Genomic DNA, 26,826 nt, shown 5'->3' with positions numbered 1-26,826 from the left:
ATGGGGAAACTCACAGATTTGAAGAGGGGAGGGAAGAGGAGGCAGTTTGAAACTATGGTGAAAAGGTGACTATTTAGTAAGGGAGTAGGCACCTGGGCTGCTTTATGGGCCAAGGAGACCATGAAAGGTCATCTGTGTCAGGGGTACACCTGTACCTAAAGCCCAGGTAAAGCAAACTTCCTGTCCCTTCTCCCCCTTTCTTCCTCCCTTTGGGGCCTATTTTGAGCACTCCTCCCCCACCCCCTTCTTGTTTTAAAATCAGAACTCATTGTCAGTTACTCCCTGTTAGGGAATTGAAGAAGTAGCTCTTCCCAAGGGTATATCTGAAACCAGAAGATGGCCTGGGAATCCCATCTGTTGGACTTTCTCTGCTGCCACCAGCTCCTAGTCCCCATCTCCTCCTTCACCCCCTTTCTTTTACATATGCAGTATTATAGAATAACTCATGTCACTATGTGATCAGTTCAGTTCAGTCGCTCAGTCATGTCCGACTCTTTGCGACCCCATGAATCGCAGCACGCTAGGCCTCCCTGTCCATCACCAACTCCCGGAGTTCACTCAGACTCACGTCCATCGAGTCAGTGATGCCATCCAGCCATCTCATCCTCTGTCGTCCCCTTCTCCTCCTGCCCCCAATCCCTCCCAGCATCAGAGTCTTTTCCAGTGAGTCAACTCTTCTCATGAGGTGGCCAAAGTACTGGAGTTTCAGCTTCAGCATCATTCCTTCCAAAGAAATCCCAGGGCTGATCTCCTTTAGAATGGACTGGTTGGATCTCCTTGCAGTCCAAGGGACTCTCAAGAGTCTTCTCCAACACCATATGTGATAGGTATTAACTAATCCCGTTTTACAGATGAGAAAACTGAGGCTCAGAGGAATCAACTAACCTGCCTAGATTGTGTGGCTAGAAAATGTCCTTCTTGTGCCCTGGCCTTTGCCTCTGCCCACAGAAATCTACTTAAGGTTTTCCCCACAGATAGGAGTTGCCACCCACCTTGAAAAACTCAGCCTCAGTTAGCTAATTGTCAGCTCCTGGTGAAGTCAGCCTGGTGAGAAGTAAAGGGCATGAGAGTTGTTCTCTGTCATAGGACCCAAGCTGTACCTGGTCTGCTCTAGGCCTCAGTTTCTTCCATTGTTGTATGATTGATTGAGTTCACAGTGGTGTTCCATGCATGGAGGAGCAAGGCTCAGAACCCGGGGCTTCCTGTACCTTGGTAAGACCGACACCCATGCGGGTAGCAATCACTGACCTAAATTGCAGGAGCTCAAGTAGGGAAAGGGGCAAAATTCTGATCAGGTTTCTGCTCACCCCTTCAGGATCTTCTTTTCTGTCCTCCTGTCACTGACTGTCCCACATACTCCGCCTTCTGAAAATCGTGAATGGCAAGCTAGAAAGTATAACAGAAAGGGCACTGAGCCAAAAGTGAGAAGGCAGCCATAGAATGCACCCATTCCTAGCCGTACAACCTTAGCCAAGTTAATGGATCCCTCTGAGCCTCAGTTTTCTCATCTATAAAATGGGATTAATGATGTGAGCTATTGTGTAACACTGCATAGGTGAATATGCCTCACACAGAACTTGACGTGTAAAAGGTCTGCATTTAAATATTTCTTAGGTCTGAATGCTTAGGCTAGGAATCCGTGATACTTGCAATTTTTGTCATTTTGTGGAATTAATATTTGAACATGTCAAACCTGAAAAAAAATACATCACTTCTCATTAATCTTCTAGGAACTTACGAAAATACTTTTTCCTTTAGTACATCGTTGTGTTGCTTTGACTATCACTGGCCCTGTCCCTCCATCTGAATTGGGAATTCCATTTTTACACTCCTTTCAACTGATACCGTTGCCATGCACTACAGTGATTCCCAAGGTAATAGAATAACTGTCTCTCTCGCTGGTTCTATTTTTTCTTTCTTCTCATTTTTTTCTTTTCCCCTTAATAACATAAAGCTTCTTTTTTCCTTCCAGAAAAGAAGCAGCATCACCCTGTCAATGTTAAATTCTGGCAGAAACCAGAGCCGCTAACATGGAAAGAAAAAAAAAATTGGCAACAGCCAGGAGTGAAAAATTGCTATAGCATTACTTAGTTGGGCTTCCCTCATAGCTCAATTGGTAAAGAATCTGCCCGCAATGCGGGAGACCCCGGTTCGATTCCTGGGTAGGGAAGATCCACTGGAGAAGGGAAAGGCCACCCAGTCCAGTATTCTTGGGCTTCCCTTGTGGCTCAGCTGGTAAAGAATCTGCCTGCAATGCGGAAGACCTGGGTTCAACCCCTGGGTTGGGAAGATCCCCTGGGGAAGGGAAAGGCTACCCACTTCAGTATTCTAGCCTGGAGAATTCGTCCATGGGATTTCAAAGAATCAGACACGACTGACCAACTTTCACTTCACTACTTGGTTGTGTGTATTTCAGGAATACAGGGTCCTCTACATTATTGGCAATGATTGTCTCTGTGGTCAGTGCTTATTTCTAACATAATTCTCTCTTCAGTGCATGTAGCAGATTGATTGCATAGGTGGCCCCAGTTCCCTTCCACTTCTTTTGCTTTGCCACTTTGCTGTTTCCTTCACTCAAGAGATGGAGTCTATTAACCCATCTCTTGCTTTTGGACTTGGCCATGTGACTTGCTTTGATCTGAGGATGTTAGCAGTCATGATGCAAGCAGAAGCTTTCCAAAGTACTGATGTGTTTCTCCTAGTCCTTTTGGACCCCTGACATTACTGTGAAAACGTGCCCAGGCTAGCCTGTTCAACGACTGTGAGAGGGGTCCAAGCTAAGGCCATCCTAGATCATCCAGCTCTCATCAGCGGATCCATAGGCTTGTGAACAAAAATCTGTACTATTATTGTATCCCACCAAAGCTTGCTATTTGTTATGCAGCAATAGCTAACTGATACAGTAAATTTTGGAGCCTAGGGGATAACCCATGACTTCTACAACTATAATGGTGAAAAAATTCTTGTACTTCAAGCCCTACTGATGCTATAGTTAACCACCTGGAGAGGTAGTTTGAAATCACCATTCCAGGTAAGCTGCCCTTTAATTGTTCCCTGAATGCAACCTGTATATTCCTGCTTCAGTATCTTTGTACATTTCATTTCTCCCTAGGGAACGTCCTTTCTTCTCTCTTCCCTGTTTGAATCATTCCAGATCTCCAAAGACCTAACATAAACTACATAAACCAACCTTTTCTGAATGACCTCTGGCTGCCCCCTGCCTGCAGTGGTCCTGCCTGAGTCATAAAATGGATACCCAACACAGGCTGCCTTCCATGGCTACCATTTCTTATCTACAGTTCTTTAGCAAACTAGATTCCAACTTCCTGGAGGGCAGGGCCCATTTTTTACCTCTTTTATCCCCCAAGCACTGCATCAGTTCAGTTGAGTCACTCAGTCGTGTCCAACTCTTTGCCACCCCATGAATTGCAGCATGCCAGGCCTCCCTGTCCATCACCAACTCCCGGAATTCACTCAGACTCACATCCATCAAGTCAGTGATGCCATCCAGCCATCTCATCCTCTGTCTTCCCCTTTTCCTCCTGCCCCCAATCCCTCCCAGCATCAGAATCTTTTCCAATGAGTCAACTCTTCACATGAGGTGGCCAAAGTATTGGAGTTTCAGCTTTATAGCATCATTCCTTCCAAAGTACACCCAGGGCTGATCTCCTTCAGAATGGACTGGTTGGATCTCCTTGCAGTCCAAGGGACTCTCAAGAGTCTTCTCCAACACCACAGTTCAAAAGCATCAATTCTTTGGCACTCAGCTTTCTTCACAGTCCAACTCTCACATCCATACATGGCTACTGGAAAAACTATAGCTTTGACTAGACGGACCTTTGTTGGCAAAGTAATGTCTCTGCTTTTGAATATGCTATCTAGGTTGTCATAACTTTCCTTCCAAGGAGTAAGCGTCTTTTAATTTCATGGCTGCAGTCACCATCTGCAGTGATTTTGGAGTCCCCCAAAATAAAGGAAAGGACAGGGCCTTTTAACTGAAGATGTTAACATTTGTAGGTTGACATGGAGAAGGGTTGTTGTTGTTCGGTGTCCTTGCTAATGAATAAAACCAAAGGGAGAGCACTGTGTTGTATACCTAAAACTAGCACAGCGGTGGTGGTGGGGGGTGGTGGTTTAGTTGCTAAGCTGTGTCCAACTCTTGCGACACCATGGTTCCTCTGTCCATGGGATTTCCCAGGCAAGAATACTTAAGTGAGTTGCAATTTTCTTTTTCAGGGGATCTTCCTGACCCAGGGATTGAACCTAGGTCTTCTGCACTGTAGGCAGATTCTTTACTGATTGAGCCGCCAGGGAAGCTCAACTAATACAGTGTTATATGTCAATTATATCTCAATTTTTAAAAACTTGAAAAAATTAAAAAAGAAGTTAGAGGCTTCAAGGCCTTCCCCAGTGGCCCAGTAGTTAAGATTCCATGCTTCCACTACAAGGGGCAGGGGTTCGATCCCTATTCAGAGAACTAGGATCCCACTTGCTGTGTGGCATGGCCAATAAATAAATACGTTTTTTAAGTTATAGGCTTCCAGATGAAAGCTGGTAGAATCTTAACCCTACTCTACTCTAATTCCCCCTGGGAAAATAAATCATAAAATGCTACCTTTTCCCTGAAGATTCCTGACTTCCCATTCTCCTCAAATTAGATACATTCTTTCTCTTCTTCAGCTCTCCGTGTCTCGTTGCCACCGGTATTTCTCCTAGTGTGCCTCCCAGAATTTACCTTATGTGATAGCCAGTCATGTTCTTCTTTCTTTCCTGTTCACCTGCACCAGGCTCCGCCATCAAAATTTCCTAAGATCAGAGGCTACACTTTTCCATGTGTGTCTCTGGCACCTGGTAAGGTGCTTATCCTAAAGCAGGTGCTCCGTGAAGTAATTCATGACCTCATCATCTCTCCCAGCTCTGGCTTTATGTTAAATGCCCTAATTCAGGCCCGTACCATTGCTCCTACAGAAAATTGCAAAAGGCTGTATCTGGCCTTCCTGCTTCTACCCTTGCCTCCCTTCCTCACCTTGGTACTCAGCTTAAAAGGAAAACATGACCAGGCCATTTTCCTACTTAAAACACAAGCCAACAAACAACGTCTTAATAGCTTCCCTTTTCTATAAGGTTAAGACCAGTTTCTTAGGCCTGGCGTACTTGACCAACTCAGGTCTGTTCCAGCCCACCTCCATAGACCCTTCTCCCTTCGCACCAGCCTCTAACTTTACTCCAAGAGGGCACAGCTGATGCATCACGATCCATGCTGGATTGTCTCCCCAACCGCGCACCTCGGCGCCCCCCACTTCCTCCCTGGTTGCCTCAGGTGACCCAGCTGATCTTGACCCTCCCTCCCACCCACTCACTTCCCAGACTCCCTTGAGGTACCCCACTGATTGTTGTGCTTGCAAAATTACCTTGTGGTTATCTGAGTAAGTGGAAGCTTCCTGAGAACAAAGACTTTGTATTGAGTTGGTCAAAAAGAAACATTTTGTCCACCCCAGTATGTGCAGCACCTGCCACAGCACCCAGAAGATTAAAAAAAATAATCGTTGGATGGATTGGTGGATGGATGGAGCAGGGATCTGCTGTAACTGTGGCCTGAAGCAGACCAGACCATTCCTGACGTATCTAAATAGAGGCTTGGTCTGGAGAACTAACATCCTTAGTAAGCTTGTCCCTTGTACAGTCTTGTCTTTGAGTACTAGGATTAATTTGGCCTGGATTCAGGGCCATTCTTAGTGGCCAGGTCCACACTGAGCAGCTGAAGATTCCCTTAAATGTTCCTTGATATCCATTGGGCACTTCCTATGTACTAGATGTTGTTCTGAGCACTTTCAGTGAATTAGTTCATTCAATTCTCACAGCAATCTTATGGGACGTACACAGTATCTCTATTGTGTAGATGAGAGTTAGGAAATGTTAATTAACTTTTCTAAGATCAACTACTAAAATCAGAGTTTGTGTGCACACCCAGGCAGCCTGATTCGAGAACATGCCAGCATCACCGCCACCTCATGTTTCCCTGGGTTCCTGTTTTCCACCTGTGCTTCTCTCTTTTCTCAACCCTTTCCTCTCCCAAGATGGGAGGCAAGGTAAGGGCTAAGAAGAGAAAATTTCTTCTTGATTGTTTTATTTATTCTGTCTACTTAAATTCCCTCATTATGACCTAATTATGCATATTTAGCCAGAAGGAGGTCATCTTTTCTTATTTGTATCTATATATAATTACCTGCCCATGAAGATAACTTTTCACACCGAATTTGAATGATTATCAAAGAGCCATATAAAGCAAACTGTATTGCCCTTTGCAGGCCATCTCTGCTTCTCAGTGGGCTGGAAACCGCACGATTGCTTCCTCTTTATCTTTGTAGTGAGAGCGCAGCATTTGTCACTCGGCGTCTGAGCAACTTCAGTGACACCACCAGGAAAGGTCTACATTGGTCCAAATGGCACGCTTCCCACATGTGGCATCATTTTTTCTCTTTCTGAGTAAGTGTCATACTTTTGTATGTTACTGTTGCCACAGGAACTAGTCAAACAGAGACTGTAGGGTGATAAAATGGGACAGTTTGGTCTCTATAGGGAAAACACGTCTCCGGTGCTGGCAATCATTTTTGACTTTTGATGATGTTCTTGGCTACCTAGACAACCTTGATTCCAGGTGGTGCAATGCTTGGTTGAGCCCCATGAACCTGATCCCATAGGTTTTTATATTTGTGTGCATTGCTAGATCTGCCAGTTTTGCTGGCCCTGCCTTCACCTTATTTTCTTGGGCTAACTGATTCCTGGAGATAGGATGAGGCTTAACTCTTCAGACTGACAGGGGATGCCTGATAAGAGCTTGTCTAGATTAATTTACCTTGGGGATGTGGCTGGATGAAAGGCTTATGAGAGCATGTAATAGTTTTAGGCTAATTTAAAAGAAGGTTCCAACTTCACCTGTGAGCTGAAGTGGGCGTTGACTACTGTAAAGCTGAGAAGGGGGCAGGAAGAGTCACATGGCTCTGCTGAGGGGCATGTGGAAGGGCCTCAGTGAGCCTAGGGGCATTTGTACATGGTTGAACAGGGTGGAGGAAGTAGAAATTTGGGGGTGGATGGAGAACAGATGAACTGGGAAGGGCATGAAATAGTTTCAGAGCAGACAGAACAGGGAGCAAGTACTCTTTAGTGCTATGGGTTCGTTTAGCATCTGGTGAAGCTCATCTTCACCCCCATCTCAGAACAGTTTTTAAATATATAAATTAAAACATATAAGATTATAGGGAAAAACAATCATATTGAAATGCAGTTATCAAAATATTTTAAAGTAAATCATAATGTAGTCATTTATTTTCTTCTTTATTCATTATATGATAAGATCTAGAGGTGGTCTATTAACCCCCAAATTTCAATTTAGTAATGAGTGTGAACAATATTTCAAGACTCTGCAATAGATGTGATGTGAAAATATCTATGGTTTGTTGTCTACCTTCATAGCTGAAGAAAATACTGAATTTCCATAAAGGTTAGTGAAAATAAAGATGTAGGGTGTTTTTCCACCCAAGTTTACGAACTCTTTAATCCCCCAAGTGGACTCAGGTTTAAAACTTCTGCTTTAGAGTGACTAGATGGAATTAGTGAAGGAATTCTGACAACAGGGGAACGAAAAGAGCTTAGAATCAGAGTAACCAAGGCTGTGGCTAATAGACAAAAAGGGTGCTGCATTCAGCTCAGAGGGGCGCTTAAGAAACCCTTGGCTTGAATTGAACTGGGCTCATGTCTCAAAGGACATTGGGTAGTGAGAGGTGAAGGTCAGATATGGGGCCTGAAGGCGAAGTTACTGGGAGCAGTTGCTGGTTAATTGCTGCCCACCAGACTGGCTTTGCAGGCACTGATGACCAGGAGACTGTTGGGGTCCTCTGGGGACTTGCCTGCCATGTTCCTACTTGTCCTATTTGGGTATCTGAGTGTGATTCTCAAGTGTCTGTGCCTTGTGTCTCTGAACTGTGTTTGGCTTGTGTATGGGGAAACTGGGCTTACATTGTGCAACAAGTCAGACGGTTGCAAATTTTGTGTCTTTTTTTTTTCGGGGGGGGGGTTGGCGATGAGGGGTGAGCGGTCTGGAAGGCCTGGGAAAAGGAAAGTAACCAAGGTTCAAAAAGGGGAAGCTACCAGGCTTTCCCTAGTTCATTTGAACCATTACCTGAACTGGGTTATACATTTATTTCTTCTAAATTTAGATTCCATAAATACTAATTTTGTATAGAGCCACATATAATTTTGTATAAAAACACATTAATCAGAAAGTAACTTGAAAAAGATGTTGCAAGCCTGCTATTTGTCATTACAAATACAAAGGGAGAAATTAAGGAAATACACTAAACGATGGATGATCAGTTGAGCACTTGCATTGTTTAGCAAATGTTTACCTTGTCCTAATTAATTTTAAAAAATAAATATGTAAATGTATATGTATGACTGAGTCCCTTCACTATTCACCTGAACCTATCACAACATTGTTTAACTGGCTATAACCCAATATAAAATTAAAAGTTCAAAAAAATATGTAGAGACTGATGAATCCTGTTAGAATATGGGCCCAGATGAGGTTAAAGTCATGGATAAATGAGTCCTTGGACTTAGCTTTCTCCTCTTGGTCTGTCACCACTCACCCTAACTAGCTGCCCTACAAATAAAAGTCATTAACTTGGGAGGGTCCTGGGGAGGACATACTGTTTGTCCTACTACGACTGTATTCATGAAAAAAAAAAATCCACTAAATTATGGATGAAAACGCTTTCAGCCTCCAAGCATGCAGAGATTTTGTATGGGTAAAGAAAGAGAAGTTGTTTGTTGTGTTTGATGTTCTCCAGCTAGGTTTTGTATAAGGTGGAAGTATTTGAAGTTGCTGTTTTTGTATATCAAAAATGGTCAGGTGTGGACCATTTTATATAGTTCAATCAAATAACTTCAATTCAAATAACACTGAAATAGAAAATTTGGCAATGCCAGTGATGTTTTTGAAAAAAAACCAATACCATCAGGAAATTCTTCATGTATCAAAAGTGTTACTCTGATGCAGTATGTCATTATTAAGCTGTGTGTGCATCAGTCAGCAAGAATCTGCTGTCCAGAGGTGCCTAACCATCTGTCCATTAAAACAGAAAGCAACAGGCCAGTCCTCTAAGGTATTTTCCTCTTTTGGAGGAGAGATATGTGCAACATCCCACAGAAAATAGATTTATAATAAGATGCTTCAAGTGTATGATTCCCCATGCATGACCATTTGAACTGGCCTCTGTCCATCATTCCTTTGTACCTCCATAATGCCTATTAATCCTTCACATTGTCTTTTTCACTTTTCTGAGAAAGTGGTACTCTCCCAAACAAGTTCTTGACCTCATGCTTCCACTAAGACCTTACTGCATTCATCATCATCTCTCTGGCTTCATCCATCTCTCTCCCCTCAGCAGCTCCTCTGCCCATAAACATGCAGAGGCACCCGTGTCCATCTGTCCTCACTGCTCTGCCCCATTGAGCTGCTCTTTCTAACTACCACCCTATTTTTCTCTTTCCCTTCTACATGAAACTTCTTGAAGTAGTTTAGTTTAAGCTTCTTGTAGTTGCTTCTTACCCTTGAAATGCTCTGCTTCTGCTCTCTTGAAATCTCTTTTACAAAGATCACCACTGACATCCTCATCATCAAACTAAAAGGACACTTCTCTGCCTTTCGAATCCTTACCCTCTCAGCAGCATTCAGCAGTGCTGACAAGCTCTTTCTTCTTGGAACTTTTTGCTCCTTTGGTTTTCAAGCTGCAGTGTACTGGCTACCCTCCCACCTCCCTGATTCTTCTTTCTGTAGCATGCATTTCTCATCTTATTTCCTAAATAGAGAGATCCTCTAATAATCTCTCTTTAGCTCTCTTCTTATATCCCCTAACATTTTCCACTACTTAACGTGTAAATGACTTAATCAGCATCTACAACCCAGAACTCTCCCTAGTTACAAACAAGTGTTTACAGGAAGCAGTGAGGAAGCAATGGAGACAGTCAGGAATTTGACATTGGTAGATCCAAGTTCAAGTCTGGCTCCACCATTTATAACTTTGACATTGCTAAATACGGGAATATCACAGAGTTCTTAAGATAACTAGATGACAAATATTTTCAAAGAGTATATTTTAAAGTATAGAAAAAGATACAGATATTGACATATATTTTAATAATATTTCTAAATAATTGCTGGATTTCCTTGTTTATTCCATAGCACTCTAATTTAGTGTTTCCAAGATTAAATTCTTTATCTTCTCCTTCACCCTTGAAAGCACAATAGTACTTCTTCTTGATAGCCTTATTCCTGTTAATAGTACTGTTACTCCCAGTCACCCTTACAAAATCTGGTATCATCTTTGATTTCCTCTTGTCTTCCATCCACCTCTTTAACTTCCAAGCATCTAAGACGCTGAAAAACTCTATAGATTTATCTCCACAGTGGCTCTCAAATTATAGCCCCTTTCTTTCCATTTCTACTGCCTTCATCACTTATCTCCTGAGCTTCTGTAATTATCTGATATCTACTTCTAACTCCATCATCCTACACACCATCAGGTTAATTTTACTAAGAATTTTATAACACTTCCTGTGGGTTCCCCATTGCCTATCAATCAAGCCCAAACTTTTAAACATGCCAGTTAAGCCCTTCATGCTTTGGACTCAAAATTTCTGCCCAATCTTACCTCTTTCTATTAGTCTTTGTGTAACCCACCCCCGAATCCAACTGATTACTCCCTATTTCCTGAACAATTCTTTTGATTACTACTTATACAGTCTTTTCATGAAGTCTCCTTCACTGAAAAATACCCTTTCTCTCCACTTAAATTGCCATAACCTTCTCCAAGGTCCATTTTTAATACTATCTCTTCCATACACCTTACCTATTTTCCTCCTCTAAAATGTAATCTCTCCTTCCTTCAAATTCCTCAAAGAAGTTTTATCATATATCTTTCCAGGAGAGATGACAACCACCCTACTTGACTAAATTGTAAAATCGAGAAGTCAGAGACTATCCTAAACTCATCTTCATATCTTAGTCTTTGAAGCATCAGAAATACTATAAGTGGTTAGATAAATATTAATTGAATTAGCAACTGAAGCAGAAGAAAATAAAGTACTACTTTTCACAATAAAATGTTTCAAATGTACCCATCTCTCTGAAAAGTCATAAAAAATCTGGAGTAAATGCTGCCTAGGCACAAAAAATAATATTGTGGAAACATCCCCTGACATAAATGTATCAGTGGAACCTCAGAAATCATATTTTTTAAAAAATTTCTACTGTGCAAATATAACACATAAGAAAAGGGACTTCCCTGGTAGTCCAGTGGCTAAGAATCCACCTGCCAAGGCAGGGGACACGGGTTCGATCTCTTGTTGGGGAAGATTCCACGTGCTGCAAGGGCAGCTAAGCCCACGTGCCACAGCGACCGAACCCATGCTCTGGAGCCCCTGCTTGGCAACAAGAGAAGCCACCGCAAGGAGAAGCTCTCTCACACCGCAATGAAAGATTAGCCCCCGCTCACCGCAAGTGGAGAAAGCCTGCTTGTAGCAACGAGACCCAACACAGCCAAAACTTAATTAATTAAAAAGGAAAGCTAATAAAACACAGCAATGAAATTTAATAAATAAAAAGTAAAAACCATGTAATCGCTATGCAGGAGAAGAAATAGAACATCGCTAGGACCCTAGAATCACCCATCTACCTTGCTGTATGCCCCACCAGATACACACACAATCACTTTACTGACTTCCATGATTACTACTTCTTAGCTTTTTTAAAAAAAAAAAAAAAAAGGTTTAATTTCTTTTGTTTGCATCACTAAACAATACAGTGTGGGGTTTTTTTGCCTTTCTTTAAATTTTATATTCATTTTGCATACAGTCAAAAAGATTCTAAGTGTTCAGCATCTTTCCTTAAACACAGGGATCCATGTTTCTGCAGCCAGCTGCAATTCACTCACTTTCATTTCTGTATAAGATTCCGTTTTATGACTGTACCATGGCCTGCCTGTTCTACTACTGATGGACCTATAGGCTGTCTCCAGTTTGGGGCTGCAATGAACGGTGATGCTGTGGATGCTTTCCCATGTGTAGGCTGGTGCAGTGCTCACATTTCTTTAAGATGTATGCCTAAGACTGGCTAGCATTGCTGACAATGTTTCACATTGCCTCTGTAGAATAATTTTTTGGTAAATAATATTTTAAAATTTGACTACTGTATGGCGTAGGGAACTATACTCAATATCCTGTAATAACGTATAATGGAAAAGAATTTGAAAAAGAATAGATACATAAGTATGTATAACTGAATCACTTTGCTGTACACCTAAAACTAACACAACATTGTAAATCAACTATACTTCAATAAAAAGTCCTGTTTTGAAAAAAATTAAAGTAACAAAATCTTTTCTCATATTTTCTAACTTCTATTCCTAAGTGCTTATTACAAAAAAAAGCCTAGTGTATATGTATCATATTTAACTGGGATTTATGAATAAATTAGTATATTTTAAATGATTACTGGAAATGTATACAGTTGGTTGATTGATTGGATGTTTGTTTTCAGTTTTGCATTGATTGTATCCATATGCAATTTTTAGTTGACTGCATCGTGACCAGTTACACTTTCTCCCTGTTTTTGCAGGTCCCCTCCTATCAGAACTGTTTTCATTCTAAAATTTCTATATTTAACCTTACCATGGTCTCTGTAATGTCATTTTTCCCTTCTCCCACTTTTTTTTCCAATCTGGTCTCCCTTACTCTTTGTCCTTGTGGATTCACAAAATTCAGCAGATGCTCTGCTTCTTCCATTCCTGCTTATGAACTCTACTCTGTAATTCCGTAATACCAGTAATTGCTCCCTGCTGGACTCTTCTGATGTCTTTCCCCTCGGCCCTAGGCCCCGGGGAAAGACCTAGCTCACCTTTGTGGCATCTCTATCACTTGTTCATTGTTCTTTCTATAACACAGAATAAACCAGCCTTTAATATTAACATAAGAAATAAACACATACACTTTAATTTCTTAAAAAGTCTTGATTTTGAAAATGTGTATGTCAAAAGAAATATTATCACTAAATAATATTTTCTCCTTTAGATCTAATACTTGAGCTTTGTCCTAACATGAAGCATTCCACTGTGATCCCAACAGAAAGCTTTAAATAAGAGAGCAACTAAACTAAGTCTGATCCCGGATCCTGTTGGACTTGACAGTCATCTTTTATGAAGCTTTTCAATAAAGCTGTAGTGCCTCTTTAAAAAATTACAAAATGAAAAACCCTCTATGGTATAGAAAGGAAGTACTGCTGCTTCTTCAGATGCTAAGTTTAGCTAATCTTGCACCAGACCTGGCCGGGAGCTACAAATAGTTCCAACCAACCAGCAGGAAAAGGCATAGCACCAGGGCAGTACCATGGACTCGGTCTCTCCAGCAATCATTTCTGTCAGGACAGCTCGATGACAGGTACCTAAGAATTGGAGGCTTGAGGAAGTATACTGAGAATTTTTCCATAAAATAATATAAAAGGTGAATTATCATACATCATATTTACTTCAGGTGCACTTAGGTAAGTAGGTGTATTTTATAGAAGTGGTCATGTTACACTGATGAAGCTATTCTTTTTTAAGAGACTAGAGATTACTCTAGAAGTTAGAATTATAAAAGGACAATTAACTCATCAAGCCATTCCACTGCTCCTCACCCTGAAGAAGGTATTGAACATTTGAGTTGATTATAGCTAATAACCTGCGATCTCATTTTCTAGAACTGTAATACAGGGAGCTACATAATGTGGCACATTGGGAACTGGAGCACTAATCTATTTTTATTCCCTTTTCTTTCTCCTACTTGCAAGCTAAGCTCAGCATTGGCCAGCGAGAAGTAACAGTTCAGAAAGGACCGCTGTTCAGAGCTGAAGGTTACCCCGTCAGCATTGGCTGCAATGTAACTGGCCACCAAGGACCTTCTGAGCAGCATTTCCAATGGTCTGTTTACCTGCCGACAGCCCCGACACAAGAAATCCAGATCATTAGCACCATGGATGACACCTTCTCTTATGTGGTGTATGCAAACCGGGTAAAAAGTAGGGAAATCTACGTGGAGAGGGTCCAGGGTAACTCAGTCTTTTTGCACATTTCCAAGCTCCAGATGAAGGATACTGGCGAGTATGAGTGTTTTACACCCAACACTGATGAAAAATACTATGGGACTTACAGTGCGAAGACTAATCTTACTGGTAAGCTGTGTGTGCTTCTTTGCTAGCCAGCCCCTGACAAACCAGAGTCTCCATCATAACAATGCCTTGCACTGTGACATGGCTTTATATTGTTCTGTTCGTTTTAGCAAAAGAGCCCATGAACCCCTCTGGATATTTTGGAGTTTGTCACAGATAGATATCTCATGTTCTCTAAAACTCTCAATTCATTTTCCCAATCAACTTTGTCATGAAGAGTTAGATATGATGTGGTATTCCTAGGCCTTGCCCACAGCTATCCATAGGTTGATAATAACACAGCATCAGACAAAGCTTTGAGAGTTCTCATGTCTCTTCTTGGAAGCAGAATATTAACTTGATAGAAGAGCTGGTATTGATATAATACATTTATATATAACACGACTGAGTGATGGAACTGTACTGAATATCATACGAAGTAAGTCATTAATGTGGAAATAGTTATTCTCAAACTACCATTCTCTAGTGTATTTTCCTATGTGGCAAGGATCATATTTGAAATTACTGTTTTGTCCCTTTGCCTAGAATATCTTATCACTTCCTTTTCAGCCTAGCAAACTCCTACATATACTTTCAAACCCAGTTTAAACATTTCCTCTCCGGTGAAACCTGTTCTGACTGTTGTGGGCAGTATTCCCATCTTTGTTCCTTGTTGATGTTCTATTCACACCACTGTTATTAGCACTCACCCAGTTTATGTGGTAATTGGCTTCTTATATGACCATCTCTGATCTTACCCCAAGCACTGTAAGAGAACATTTACTTCACTCCCTAGCACACTGGTTAGCACTGAGTAGAGGCTCAATAAACATTCATTGTTGAATCTAAATGTTGCTTTCACATAAACTTAGGCTGTGTGATCTCCTTTGAGGAGGAAGAGAATGTTAGGGTATAGGATGGTTATGAAAACTTTGGTAAGGGTTGCATTTTGGCTCTGAAAGATAAATCATAACAGATTATTTCAGAACTTTGTTTTATAAAGGAGCAGGTGAAGGCCCAAACAAGTGAAGTGACTTGTTCCAGTTCCTGGAGTCAAATAGGGACAAACATAGGATCAGAATATAGGTCTTCTAGCTCCTTGTGCTTTTCCCATTTAAAACCTCTGTGTCTGAGTAGCTAAATGGGTTACAGACTGTGCTAAAAACATAACAGTGAACCAAGAGCTTTGCCAGGTTCCGTAGAGTGTATGTACTAGATGCCAATGTTCCTGTTGGTAATAGGTAAAGCATACGGCTGATGGGAAGCAACTCAAAGAACGTACTTTACAGATGGAGGGTCAGGCCACCACCTTCATCTAGAGAGGCTAGTCTAACTAAGCCTCTAATTGATCTAAGTCAATTACCATCATTCCTTTGTGTCCAGTTATTCCAGATACCCTCTCGGTGGCCATGGCTCCCCAGACTCTAAATAAGGAGGAAGGTGAGCAGTTGGAACTTACCTGTGAGGTGTCCAAAGCCACAGCTCAACATACCCACCTCTCTATCACCTGGTACCTGATGAAGGATGGAGAAGGAAGCCAAGCCAGCAAGATTATTTCCCTCTCCAAAGATTTTACGTTGCTCCCTGGGCCCTTGTTTACAGAGAGGTTTGCAGCTGGTGACGTGCGACTCGACAAGCTTGGGGTCACTACCTTCAGGCTGTCTATGGGGAGGCTCCAGCCTTCAGATCAAGGTCAGCTGTTCTGTGAGGCATCTGAATGGATTCAGGATCCTGATGAAACCTGGACTTCCATCACGAAAAAGCAAACAGATCGAACAACTCTCAGGGTCCAGCCGACAGGTAATTATCTTCTCAGGAAATTCATTAATATGCTAGTGGTGGGTATTTGGGGGATATCTTTCTGTTTGTTTGGGTTTTTTCCCCTTTTTTTGGCTGTGCCCCATGTCTTGCGGGATCTTGGCTTCCTAACAAGGGACTGAATCAGTGCCCTCAGCAGTGAAAGCCTGGAATCTTAATCACAGGACCACCAGGGATGGAGTCTTAACCACAGAACCACTAGGGAACTCCCGATTTTTATTTTAAAATCTTTGGTTGAATATAAAACAAGATCATTTAGAAAGTTTGGGTAAATTTTGCTTTTGTCATTTTTGGAGCATAAATAAGAAAGATATTCATTTGGGGCTCTGTCCACAGGCTTTGTCCACGGGAGGTTTTATATGGGATAAAATCTGTTGACTCTTAGGTAGATTCCACAAACCATACAGGGAAATAGTTCTGTTGCCATTTTTGCCAGGCTCTGTGTAAGCACTTCAGCTGCATTATCTAACGTAGTCCTAACAACCAGCCTCAGAGCAAGTTGTCAAATTCCGGTTTTCAAAACACAACCCAGAGCCCCAGCTAATGGTCTGCCTAAGCTTGCTCAGCTGGTGAGAAGTGGAGCTGGTGTTTGAAGACAGGTGTGTCTGTCCAAGGCCCTCTCTCCACAGTCACTTGGGCCTCAGAATAGCCCCAGTTTCCAATGTGAAGCCTTGTCAGTGCTCCCTTCGCCTGACTCCTTTACCTTGCAATAATGTCACTCTTCGTGATCCATTGGCATTTTCACCAGAGCAAGCAGGAAGCCTCCATTGTAATTTCTGGTCTCTCCACATGAGCTTCAGTCCACTAGGAGGAGATCTAAAACCATAAACATTCATGCTAACAGCAATGATCCAGTGGTGGTTGACTGAAGTTTTCTTTCTTCTTTTTTCTTAAAGAGGAGTATTAATCTGTTCCATTAAAAACTGTCCTGATGACGTTACATGTCCAAATTATACACGGGGAGTCCTGTGGAGACACATCATATATGCTTTTTTTTCTCCCCTTTCTTTGAAAATAAATTTTTTTAATGTAAAAGTCTTTATTTTTAAAATGTATTTATTTAAATCAATAAAAAATTGGATATGTTTAAGGTGTACAGTACTGTGTTTTGATATCTGTTTGCATTGTGAAATGACTATGATCAAGTTCGTTAGCATATCCATCACCTCACATGGTGTGTCATGTATGTGTAACACTTAAGATCTACTTTCTTAGCAAATTTCAGGTAACACCACACAGTATTACTGACTGTAATCATTAGATCTCCAGAACTTATTCATCCTGCATAACTGAAACTGTACTCTTTGACCAACGTCTCCCCATTTACCCACCTCCCACAAGCCCTGGCAACCACCAGTCTACTCTGCTTCCATGTGGTCAACATTTTTCGTTTCCACAGTCTTTCTGTGTCTGGCTTATTTCACATAGCAAAATGTCCTCCAGGTTGATCCATGTTTTTGAAAACAGTAAGATTTCCTTTTTTCTCATGGCTTAATAATAGTCCATTGTGTATATATACATTTTCTTCGTCCATGTATCCTTTGGTAGTCACTTGCGTTGTTTCTGTATCTTGGATATTATGAGTAATGAACATAGTGCAGTATCTCTTTGAGACACCGTGTCGTTTCCTTTGGATATGTACCCTGACGTGGGGATTGCTGGGTTATGTGGTAGTTCTACTTTTAGTTTTTGAGGAACCTCCACACCGTTTTCAATAATGATCATACCAATTTACATTCCTACTAACAGTATACAAAGGTTCTTTTTTCTTCTCCATCCTCACCAACACTTGCTATCTTTTGTCTCTTGATGACAGCCATTCTAACAGATGTGACGTGATATCTTGTGGCTTCAATTTGCATTTCCCTGGTGATTAGTGATAAGCATCTTCCTTTCCATATTTTTAGCCATTTATATGTCTTCTTTTGAGAATATCTAGTCAGATCCTTTTTCATTTTTATGTCAACTTATTTGGAATTTTTTGCTATTAATGTGTATGAGTTTCTTATACATTTTGAATAGGAACCTCTTTTTGAATACATGGTTTGCAAATAATTTCTCCCATTTTATAGATTGTCTCCTCACTCTGCTGATTGTTTCTTTTGTGTACAGAATCTTTTTGGTTTGATGCAATTCTACTTGTCTATTTTTGCTTTTGTTGCCTGTGCCTCTGGGGTCATATCCAGAAAATCATGGCCCAAACTAATGTCAGGAAGGTTTTCCTTCTATTTTCTTTTCTTTTTTCCTTTGGCCATGTTGCATGACATGTGGGATCTTAGCTCCCTGACCAGGGGTCGAACCCATGCCCCCTGCAGTAGAAGCACAGAGCCTGAACCACTGGACCACCAAGGAAGTCCCCCCTTTTTATTTTCTTCTAGTAGTTTTTCAATTTCAGGTCTTGGGTTTAAATCTTCCATTCATTTTGAGTTTATTTTTTTTAATATGCTGTGAGATAGGGGTCCAGCTTTATTCTTCTGCATATGGATATCCAGTTGGTTCAACACCATTTATTGAAGAGACTATCTTTTCCCTGTTGTGTGTTCTTGGCACCCTTATTGAAGATTAATTGACAAAGATTCATGAATTTATTTCTGGGTTCTCTATCCTGTTTCATTGGTTTATATGTCTTTATGCCAGTATCATAGTTTTGATTACTGTAGCTTTGTAATGCATTTTGAAAACAGGTAATGTGAAGCCTACAGCTCTTGCTCAAAATTCTTTGGCCAGTCAAGGTCTTTTGTGGTTCTATATGAATTTCAGAATTGTTTTTATCTATTTCAAAATGCTATTAGAATTTTGACAGGGATTGCAATGAATCTGTAGATTGCTTGGGTGATATGAGCATTTTAATAATATTAATTTTTCTAACCCATGAACATGGGATATCTTTTCATTTATTTCTTTCATCTTCAGTTTCTTTCATCAGTGTTCTACAGTTTTCATTGTACATCTCTTTCACCTCCTTGGTTAAATTTATCCTTAAGTATTTTCTTCTTTTTGATACTATTGTAAATGGGATTATTTTCTGAATTTTTTTGATAGTTTACTGTTAATGTATAGAGATGCAACTGATTTTTTTCATGTGTTGATTTTGTACGCTGAAGCTTTACTTAAATTCTTTATTAGTTTAACAGCTTCTTGGTGGAGTTTGGTGGGGTTTTTTCTTTTTTTCTTTTGGTTCCTATATGTAAGAACATGTCATCTGCCAACAGTGAGTCTTTCTTCTTTTTTTCCAATGTAGATGCTTTTAATTTCTTTTTCTGTCTAATTGCTCTGGCTAGGACTTCCAATACCATGTTGAATAGAAGTGGTGAAGAGTGATCATCCTTGTCTTATTCTTGATATTAGATGAAAAGCTTTCCGTTTTCCACTATTAAGTGCGATGTTAGCTGTGGATTTGCCATATATCACATATGCTTTTAACTTAGGAAAATTCCACTGGATATTCTCAGCCAAAAATGAGAGCAAGAAATCACAATTTATATCAGTTCAACATAGTATAAAATATTTTATTTTAAAAGATACATTACTATGTACTTTACACATCCATGCATTCATCTTGCTTAATAGTATTGCATTTAGAAAATCACATGTGTTGTTCTTTCCAGATAATTTAAAAAATAGTCAAGGGCATTTTGATTCTAGGCATTTCTTTGGCATCTCTGATCCCCCACATTAAATTCAATCCCTGTACTATCCTGATAGGAGATACCATCTCTCTCTGGTATTAAAGGGATAGGTGCAGTGACCTCTCTAAATATCTGCCTTGCTTTTGTTTCCTAGTGAGAGATTTTCAAGTCAACATTAGAGCTGAGAGCACAGTACATGAAGGAAAATCCTTAGAACTGGTTTGCCTGGTCATGGGCGGTGGCCAGGACCCACACCTTCAGGCCACTTGGTTCTTCAATGATGTTGAAATGGCCCACATTGATGCTGGCGGAGTTCTGGATCTGAAGAAAGATTACCAAGAAAGAGCAAGTCAAGGACAGCTCCAGGTTTCAAAGTTAAGCCCCAAGTCTTTCTCTCTCAAGATCTTCTCTGTGGGCCCAGAGAATGAAGGTGCATACAGATGTGTAGTGGCGGAGGTGACAAGAGCTCAGATGGGCTCCTGGCAGGTGCTTCAGAAAAAACAATCACCAGACAGCTTTGTGCGCCTTTGGAAACAAGCAGGTATGTGAATTCGGGGCCAGACACGGTTGGGCTGCATTTCGATGTCCTCCTTTTTGAGTACTGGATACCTTCATGGACACGGGAGGTCTCCTGAAGTCAGGTATCAATCAGGTCACTCTGAGGTGGAGTGGAATAAAGGGAAGCACCCAAACTAGCTGAAAACCTGGGAGCTTCCCAGGTGGTTTAGTGGGTAAAGAATCCGTCTGCAGTGCAGGAAACCCAGGAGACTCAGGTTTGATCCCTGGGTTGGGAAGATCCCCTATAGGAGGAAATGGCAAGCCACTCTAGTATTCTTCTCTGAAAATCCCATGGACAGAGGAGCCTGGTGGGCCACAGTCCATGGGGTCACAAAGAGTTGGACACAACTAAAGTGATTGAGCACGCACCCATATAGCTGAAGACCTGAGTCCTACTCCTGAGCCAATAAACAGGCTGTGACCATGAACACTCCATGTACTTCACTTCACTAATTCTCAGCTTCCTCAGTTGTAAGATAATCTAATTTCACTGTCTTTAAGTCCCTTCTTGCCATCTTAGATTCTTGATTCTATTTGCTATTATTTCTGATTGGTGTGTTGGGTTTTCTTTCAGCCGAGAATACCTGCATTCATGAAGCCCCTGTCTCCTTGTGTGTGTGTGTATTTTGAGTTGATTAAGGGAAAAGAGCTTATACTTGCCTCTTTCCTGAGAAATAAACACCCACATTACCCCCTCTACTTTTTCAACATCTTTCAGGTGTCTTTCATCAGTTCTCTGTGTTCTTAACCTGATACAGGGAACAATACTTAGTCTTAATTCTGCATCCACCCATGACACAGAGTAAGAAAAGAAGAAGCAAGAGTGGGCAGACTCTATTGCCTGCATGTTGCTGTGATGTGGTGAGATGCCTATCTGACCCAGATAGGCTGGGTCTGATTATCTGGAAGGCCATCCAGCTCCTGTTAAGTTTCTGAAGGCTGTGTGACCTTAAGCATGTTTGAATAATCAGTGCTTTTTGTGTGGAGAGAAAACTGATAAATCCACAAGCAATACTACGATTTTCTGGGCTGAGTATTAAATTCAAAGTCTAGGAAGATGAATTGCCCCAAAGCAAAAACCAAAAAAATTAAATAAATAACAAACCCAAAATGAAGATGTCCTTGTTGTACTCGCTTATTGGAGGCATCTCCATAGACACAAACACTTCCATGCTCTTCTCCATCACCCCATTTGCTTGGAGTGGAGATGCACAGCTTTGGCCTAGACTGGCGAGCCAGGAAGTGTGTTGGTGTTAGTTTTTACACTAAACATTTGGTCTTTCTTGTTAGGATTCAGAAAAAACTATGTAGGCGTGTTTACATATTTACACAGAGCTAAATCTCAACCTTGTGTATCCATCTCCACTGGAGCAGAACTGTAAACCTTTCATAAACTCAGGACATAGGAATCTGTGCCAGAGGGACCAAAAGGTATGCTTTGGGGCACACAGATCACACGCCTATCAAATAGGTGGTCTGCCCAAGCTGAAAATAATACTGTGCAGGCTGGAGTCCAAACTGTTTCTTTTTATGGAGAAACAGAAAAAGTTAGTAGCAGATTTATTAAAGACCCTATTGAGCACTTGGTTTTGAAACTCAAACCATTACTTGAGTATGAGCAGTTTCATCATCCCGTGAATGTTTTAAACAGAAGAGGGTACTTCCCTACCACTATGCAGGCGCGCCTCACGCATGCCTGGTGAGTGTGTCACTTCTGACTCAGAGACAGCAATGACCACAATAAAGTAAGGAAACCACAGTTTTTTTTAAAAAACTGAAACTGCTCGAAACCTATCATAATGGTTATATTTGAATAGTAAGATTATGACTAACAATTTCCCCTATAATTTTGAAACTTTAGTTATGAGTCTATTTTTAACTTCAAAAAAAAAAAGTGTAATAATGCCTCTAATACCCCAAATTTGGAAGCAAGTTTTATATAAATATATGTTATGTTATATACATATATATATAATAGGTAGATATATATTAATCTATTTGTGGACATTAGCCTTCTTTCTGTCTTGGTAACATATGTTCATCCATAAAGCTGTTAAAGACAGAATTCTTCTTCAGCAGAGAAGATCAGTTTGCAAATTCATTTAGATCCTATTAAGATTTCAAATGCCAGTTCTGTTTTGTTTTCCTGGAAATTCCCTGGTGGTTCAGTGATTAGGACTCCATGCTCTCACTGCTGAGGGCCCAGTTTATCCCTGATCAGGGAACTAAGATCCCACGAGTCTAGAAAATATAAAATTTTTAAAAATCTTTTTATTTTCCTTTTCTGACTTTGAACACCTCTGCTCTCATGAAGGGACTATCATTACACACTAATGCTAGTAGCTCTCTTTTGCTGGGAACTTTTCCTTGCCAGCCAGGGTAAGCCCTTTGCACGTGTCGTTCACTTAGTCTTCTCACAGTGCAAAAGTGAGGTGCTATTATTACCCCCTTTCCTTTACAGGAAAGGAAATTGAGGCTCAGAGAGGTTCACTTTGTTGTCCAGGGTAATTCTATAATAACTCCAGGGACCTTGGCCTTAAGCATGAGGCTGGGCTGCCTAGGATGCATGAGCTTGAGGGATCTTTGCATTGCCCGCAAAGCACTCAGGACAAGGCCTCGCACAGGAAGTATCTGTTGAAAGGAAGTCCACATTTCTGATCATCTTGAATTTTCCATCTGGGAGCCGGACTTACATTTACTGTTTTACACTGTAGTTCAGGTATAGGAAGGATGTCCCTTCAACCAACAATATATATGAGTGAATATATGATTTGAAAAAAAGAAATGTATATATATGTGTGTGTGTATAGGTGTGTATATATATATATATTTTAAAAATACTTAAGGGGGAAGTATATCTGTATTTATAGTATATATATTTATATATACATACATTTTCCCCCAAATAATTTTTTAAAATAAGACATTTTTAATTAAAAAAATTTTTTTATTGGAGTTTAGTTGCTTTACAATTTTGTGCTAATTTCTGCTAATTAACAGAAAAGCTAATCAGCTATACATATACATATATATACATATTAGCATATTAGCAGAAAAGCTAATAATCAGAACAGCTAACCAGCTATACATATACACATATCCCCTTTTGTCACCACGGAGCATTGAGTAGAGTTCTCTGTGCCCCAACAGAGGTCCTTGTTAGTTATCTGTTTTATACATAGCAGAGTATATATGTCAATCCCAGTCTCCCAATTCATCCCACCCCTTGTATCCCCTCTTGGTGTCCATATGCTTGTTCTCTACATATGTGTGTTTGTTTCTGCTTTGCAAATAGATTCATCTGTACTATTTTTCTAGACTCCACATATACGCATTAATACACAGTATTTGTTTTTCAACTTCTGACTTTCTTCATTCTGTATGACAGCTCTAGGTCCATCCAAGTCTCGGCAAGTGGCACAATTTCATTCCTTTTTATGGCTGAGTGATATTACGTTGTATATATGTGCCACATGTGCTTCACCCTTTTCTCTGTTAATGGACATTTAGGTGGCTTCCATGTCTTGCCTGTTGTAAATGGTGCTGCAATGAGCATTGGGGTGCATGTATCTTTTGTAATTATGGTTTTCTTTGGTATGTGCCCAGGAGTGGGATTTCTGAGTCATACAGTAGTTCTATTTTCAATTTTTAAGGAACCTCCATACTGTTCTCCATAGGGTCTGTATCAATTTATATTCCTACCACCAGTGTAAGAGGATTCTCTTTTCTCCACGCCCTCTTCAAGTAATTGCTTTTTAATGGCAGTATTTTGAACAGAAATATAATTAACAGTACTTCTTCACTGTTCAGATACATACTAATTAGGGAAAGATAAGTAAGGAGAGGAAGGTCATTTTGAACTGTGAAAGTCTGAATTCTAGAAAACTAAACATTGAAATAAACACAGCTTCATTACTTTCAGTCTCATACACCAACTCTAATTAATTTAACAAAATAATACCATGTGTTTTCCCAACTAGATGTGCCTAAGGAACAAATCACTAAAACTTAGGGCAAACTGTAAATTGTTTACATGTAAATTAGTTCTTCTGGTGTTCTTTCTGCCATTTCTACTATTTAAGTGTTGATTAAATCTTTTATTCTGGGGGATGGTGCAAGAGTGAACAATTTGATTGGATTTGTCACAAAGTAGTCAAGTCTTAATTAATGAGAGTTCACTGTTTTTTAGAAAACTTTTCATTTACTCGAAATATCTTTTTCTTCTAAAACCTGTAATCCACAGCAAGAAATGTGGTCGTGTCTACCAAGAACCGGCAGCAAGCAGTGTGGGAAGGAGAGGCATTAACCCTTCTCTGCAAGGCAGATGGAGCTGAGAATCTCCTGACTGTGGCCTGGTGGCATGTCCCACAAAACCAGACACAGCCGGTGTTTGTGGCTGGCATGGAGCAGGATGGCACCGTGAAGCTGGGTGCTTCCTATGCGGAACTCGATAACCTCAGAAATGCAAGACTGGAGAAAATGGACTGGGCCACCTTCCAACTTGAGATTGCCTCCACCACCCTCACAGACAGTGGCATGTACGAGTGCAGAGTGTCTGACAGGACCGGGAGCCAGGCCAGAAACCAGAGCTGGACTCAGAAGTTGTCGATCACTGTAAAGCCCCTTGGTAAGTGTCAGGGAAAGCCTTTGCTGAACTTGCATATCATCAGTATCTTCCTTCTGTAGTGGGATGCTGTGGAATTTGATTGCATGTCATCCTGAATCCTCTAGTTACAGTACGTATACCCCAGAATACAGAGCAGAGTCTCTGGTTACCATGTCTGCCAACTGGTCTCTAAAGTTTACTCATTTTTATAAAGATGGTCTTTAGGGTGCAACTTATTGTTGTTATTCAAGGCTAAGAACAAAATCGTATCATTTGGAGTAGACTTAGGAAAGAGATATGCCAAGCGAAGCAGACCCTCATACCTTCAGGCTTCTGACAGCTGCAGCCTGGGATTGCGGAATCTCCCTTGCAAGTGTAGAACAGGGATAGCGCGCCCAGCAGTGGGGTAAGGGAAGGAGGCTGGCCAGCAGGGCTGGGGCGCGCCCCACCCCCTCAGTAGCAGCTGTCTAAGCAGTGGACTGGGGAAACACTGCCTGTTTGTTGTCTCTGCTGAGAACACTCTTACAAGAGGGTCAACTTTAGAAAACTGAGGTCAGAATTCAGGACGGCCTGTACTGTGAATCAATTTCTACCCCCAAATATTTGATACTCCCAGTGTATGAACACATGGTTCAGTGTGAAGAGGTAATGACTAGGAAAACTTAGAAGCACTGTACCTCGATTTGATAAACATGTTAGGAATTGTGTTTTGCGTTTCTGCCCACAGAGTCAAGTTTACAAGTTAGTCTGATGAGCCGTCTACCACAAGTGAAATTAACCAACACCTTTGACCTGTCCTGCATAGTGAGGGTTGGCTACTCTGACCTCAAGGTTCCACTCACCGTGACATGGCTGTTCCAGCCCCCCAGATCTCGAGCCTTTGATCTGCTTCTTCAAATCACCCACAATGGCACTATTGAATGGGGGAGGGGCCTACCGCAGTTCCAGAGGAAGACGAAGATTTCACAGTCTTCATTTCATTCTCGGCTCCTAATCCACGATGCCACTGAGGAAGAAGCAGGAGTTTATCAGTGTAAAGTAGAAGTGTATGACAGAAATTCTCTGCACACAAACAGTCCTGTGAGGGCTTCTGCCTCCTCTCACCCACTAAGGATCACTGTCACTTTACCAGGTTAACACTACTTGAAATTAATTCCGCTTTTTAAAAAAACATTCTTCCCATTTAGGGAAAGTTGTGGAATTAAAGCATAAAATACTTTCTCCCCATGTATGTACTATAAGTAAGTACAATATATAAGTGATATCCAGGAAGCGGGGTAGGGATAGATTAGGAATTTGGTATTAACAGATTTAATGGACATGACAAACTCTGGGAGATGGTGAGGGACAGGGAAGCGGTCGATGGGGTCACAAAGAGGCGGACACGACTTAGTGAATCAACAACAACAACATTAACAGATGCTCACTAGTATATGTAAAGTGATTAAGCAACAAGGACCTGCTGTATAGCCCAGGGAACTATATTCGATAGCTTAGAGTAACCTATAATGGAAAAGAATCTGAAAAAGAACATAGAAATCACTTTGCTGTACTCCTGAAACATTGTAAATCAACTATATTTCAATTAAAAGAAAATTAACCAGAAACAAAAACATACCCCCCACCCACACACACATACAGACACACACATGCAAAGTGATCTAGGTTAACATTGAGCTGATATGCACAAAATGGCCACACTGGTTTTTAAAACATTGGAATACTTCCACACTAATAATAACTGTTGCCCTTTCCTCCTTTCCTGTAAGTCCCCACCACTCAGCAACTGGACACCGCATGGCACAGCAGGGGGCCTCCAGGATCGGCTCCAGTGCTGGGGCATTCTTTCAGATTGGTCCCTGCCTGTGCCTGGCCAGTCATTAAATGTTTAGAATATCTCTCCTAGTGGTATGGATAATGCAAATTCCATTCAATACACTTAGCCATTCATTTTGATATGTTAATGTATAAGA

At 40.9% G+C, this 26,826-nt stretch overlaps 1 protein-coding gene across 2 annotated transcripts in view; it reads left to right on the top strand.

Annotated features, from left to right (window-relative positions):
- The first annotated feature begins 4,492 nt into the window (after nt 1-4,492).
- CD101 (CD101 molecule) overlaps nt 4,493-26,826 on the top strand; it is a 40,092-nt gene continuing 17,758 nt past the window's right edge. For both annotated transcript variants that reach the window (XR_003510055.1, XM_027535781.1), the window contains exons 1-6: nt 4,493-6,486; nt 13,886-14,266; nt 15,626-16,042; nt 19,844-20,230; nt 24,491-24,874; nt 25,581-25,985. Coding sequence is in view for 1 of the 2 variants with exons in the window: in XM_027535781.1 (XP_027391582.1) it covers nt 6,444-6,486; nt 13,886-14,266; nt 15,626-16,042; nt 19,844-20,230; nt 24,491-24,874; nt 25,581-25,985 (2,017 nt within the window). In the remaining variant the exon portion in view is untranslated. The remainder of the gene's footprint in view (nt 6,487-13,885; nt 14,267-15,625; nt 16,043-19,843; nt 20,231-24,490; nt 24,875-25,580; nt 25,986-26,826) is intronic.

Source organism: Bos indicus x Bos taurus, chromosome 3 (genome assembly GCF_003369695.1).
Source record: "Bos indicus x Bos taurus breed Angus x Brahman F1 hybrid chromosome 3, Bos_hybrid_MaternalHap_v2.0, whole genome shotgun sequence".
In the NCBI taxonomy this organism is placed as follows: Eukaryota; Metazoa; Chordata; class Mammalia; order Artiodactyla; family Bovidae; genus Bos; species Bos indicus x Bos taurus.
Note: the sequence above shows the minus strand (reverse complement) of the source record. Positions and strands in the feature narration are given on the sequence as shown.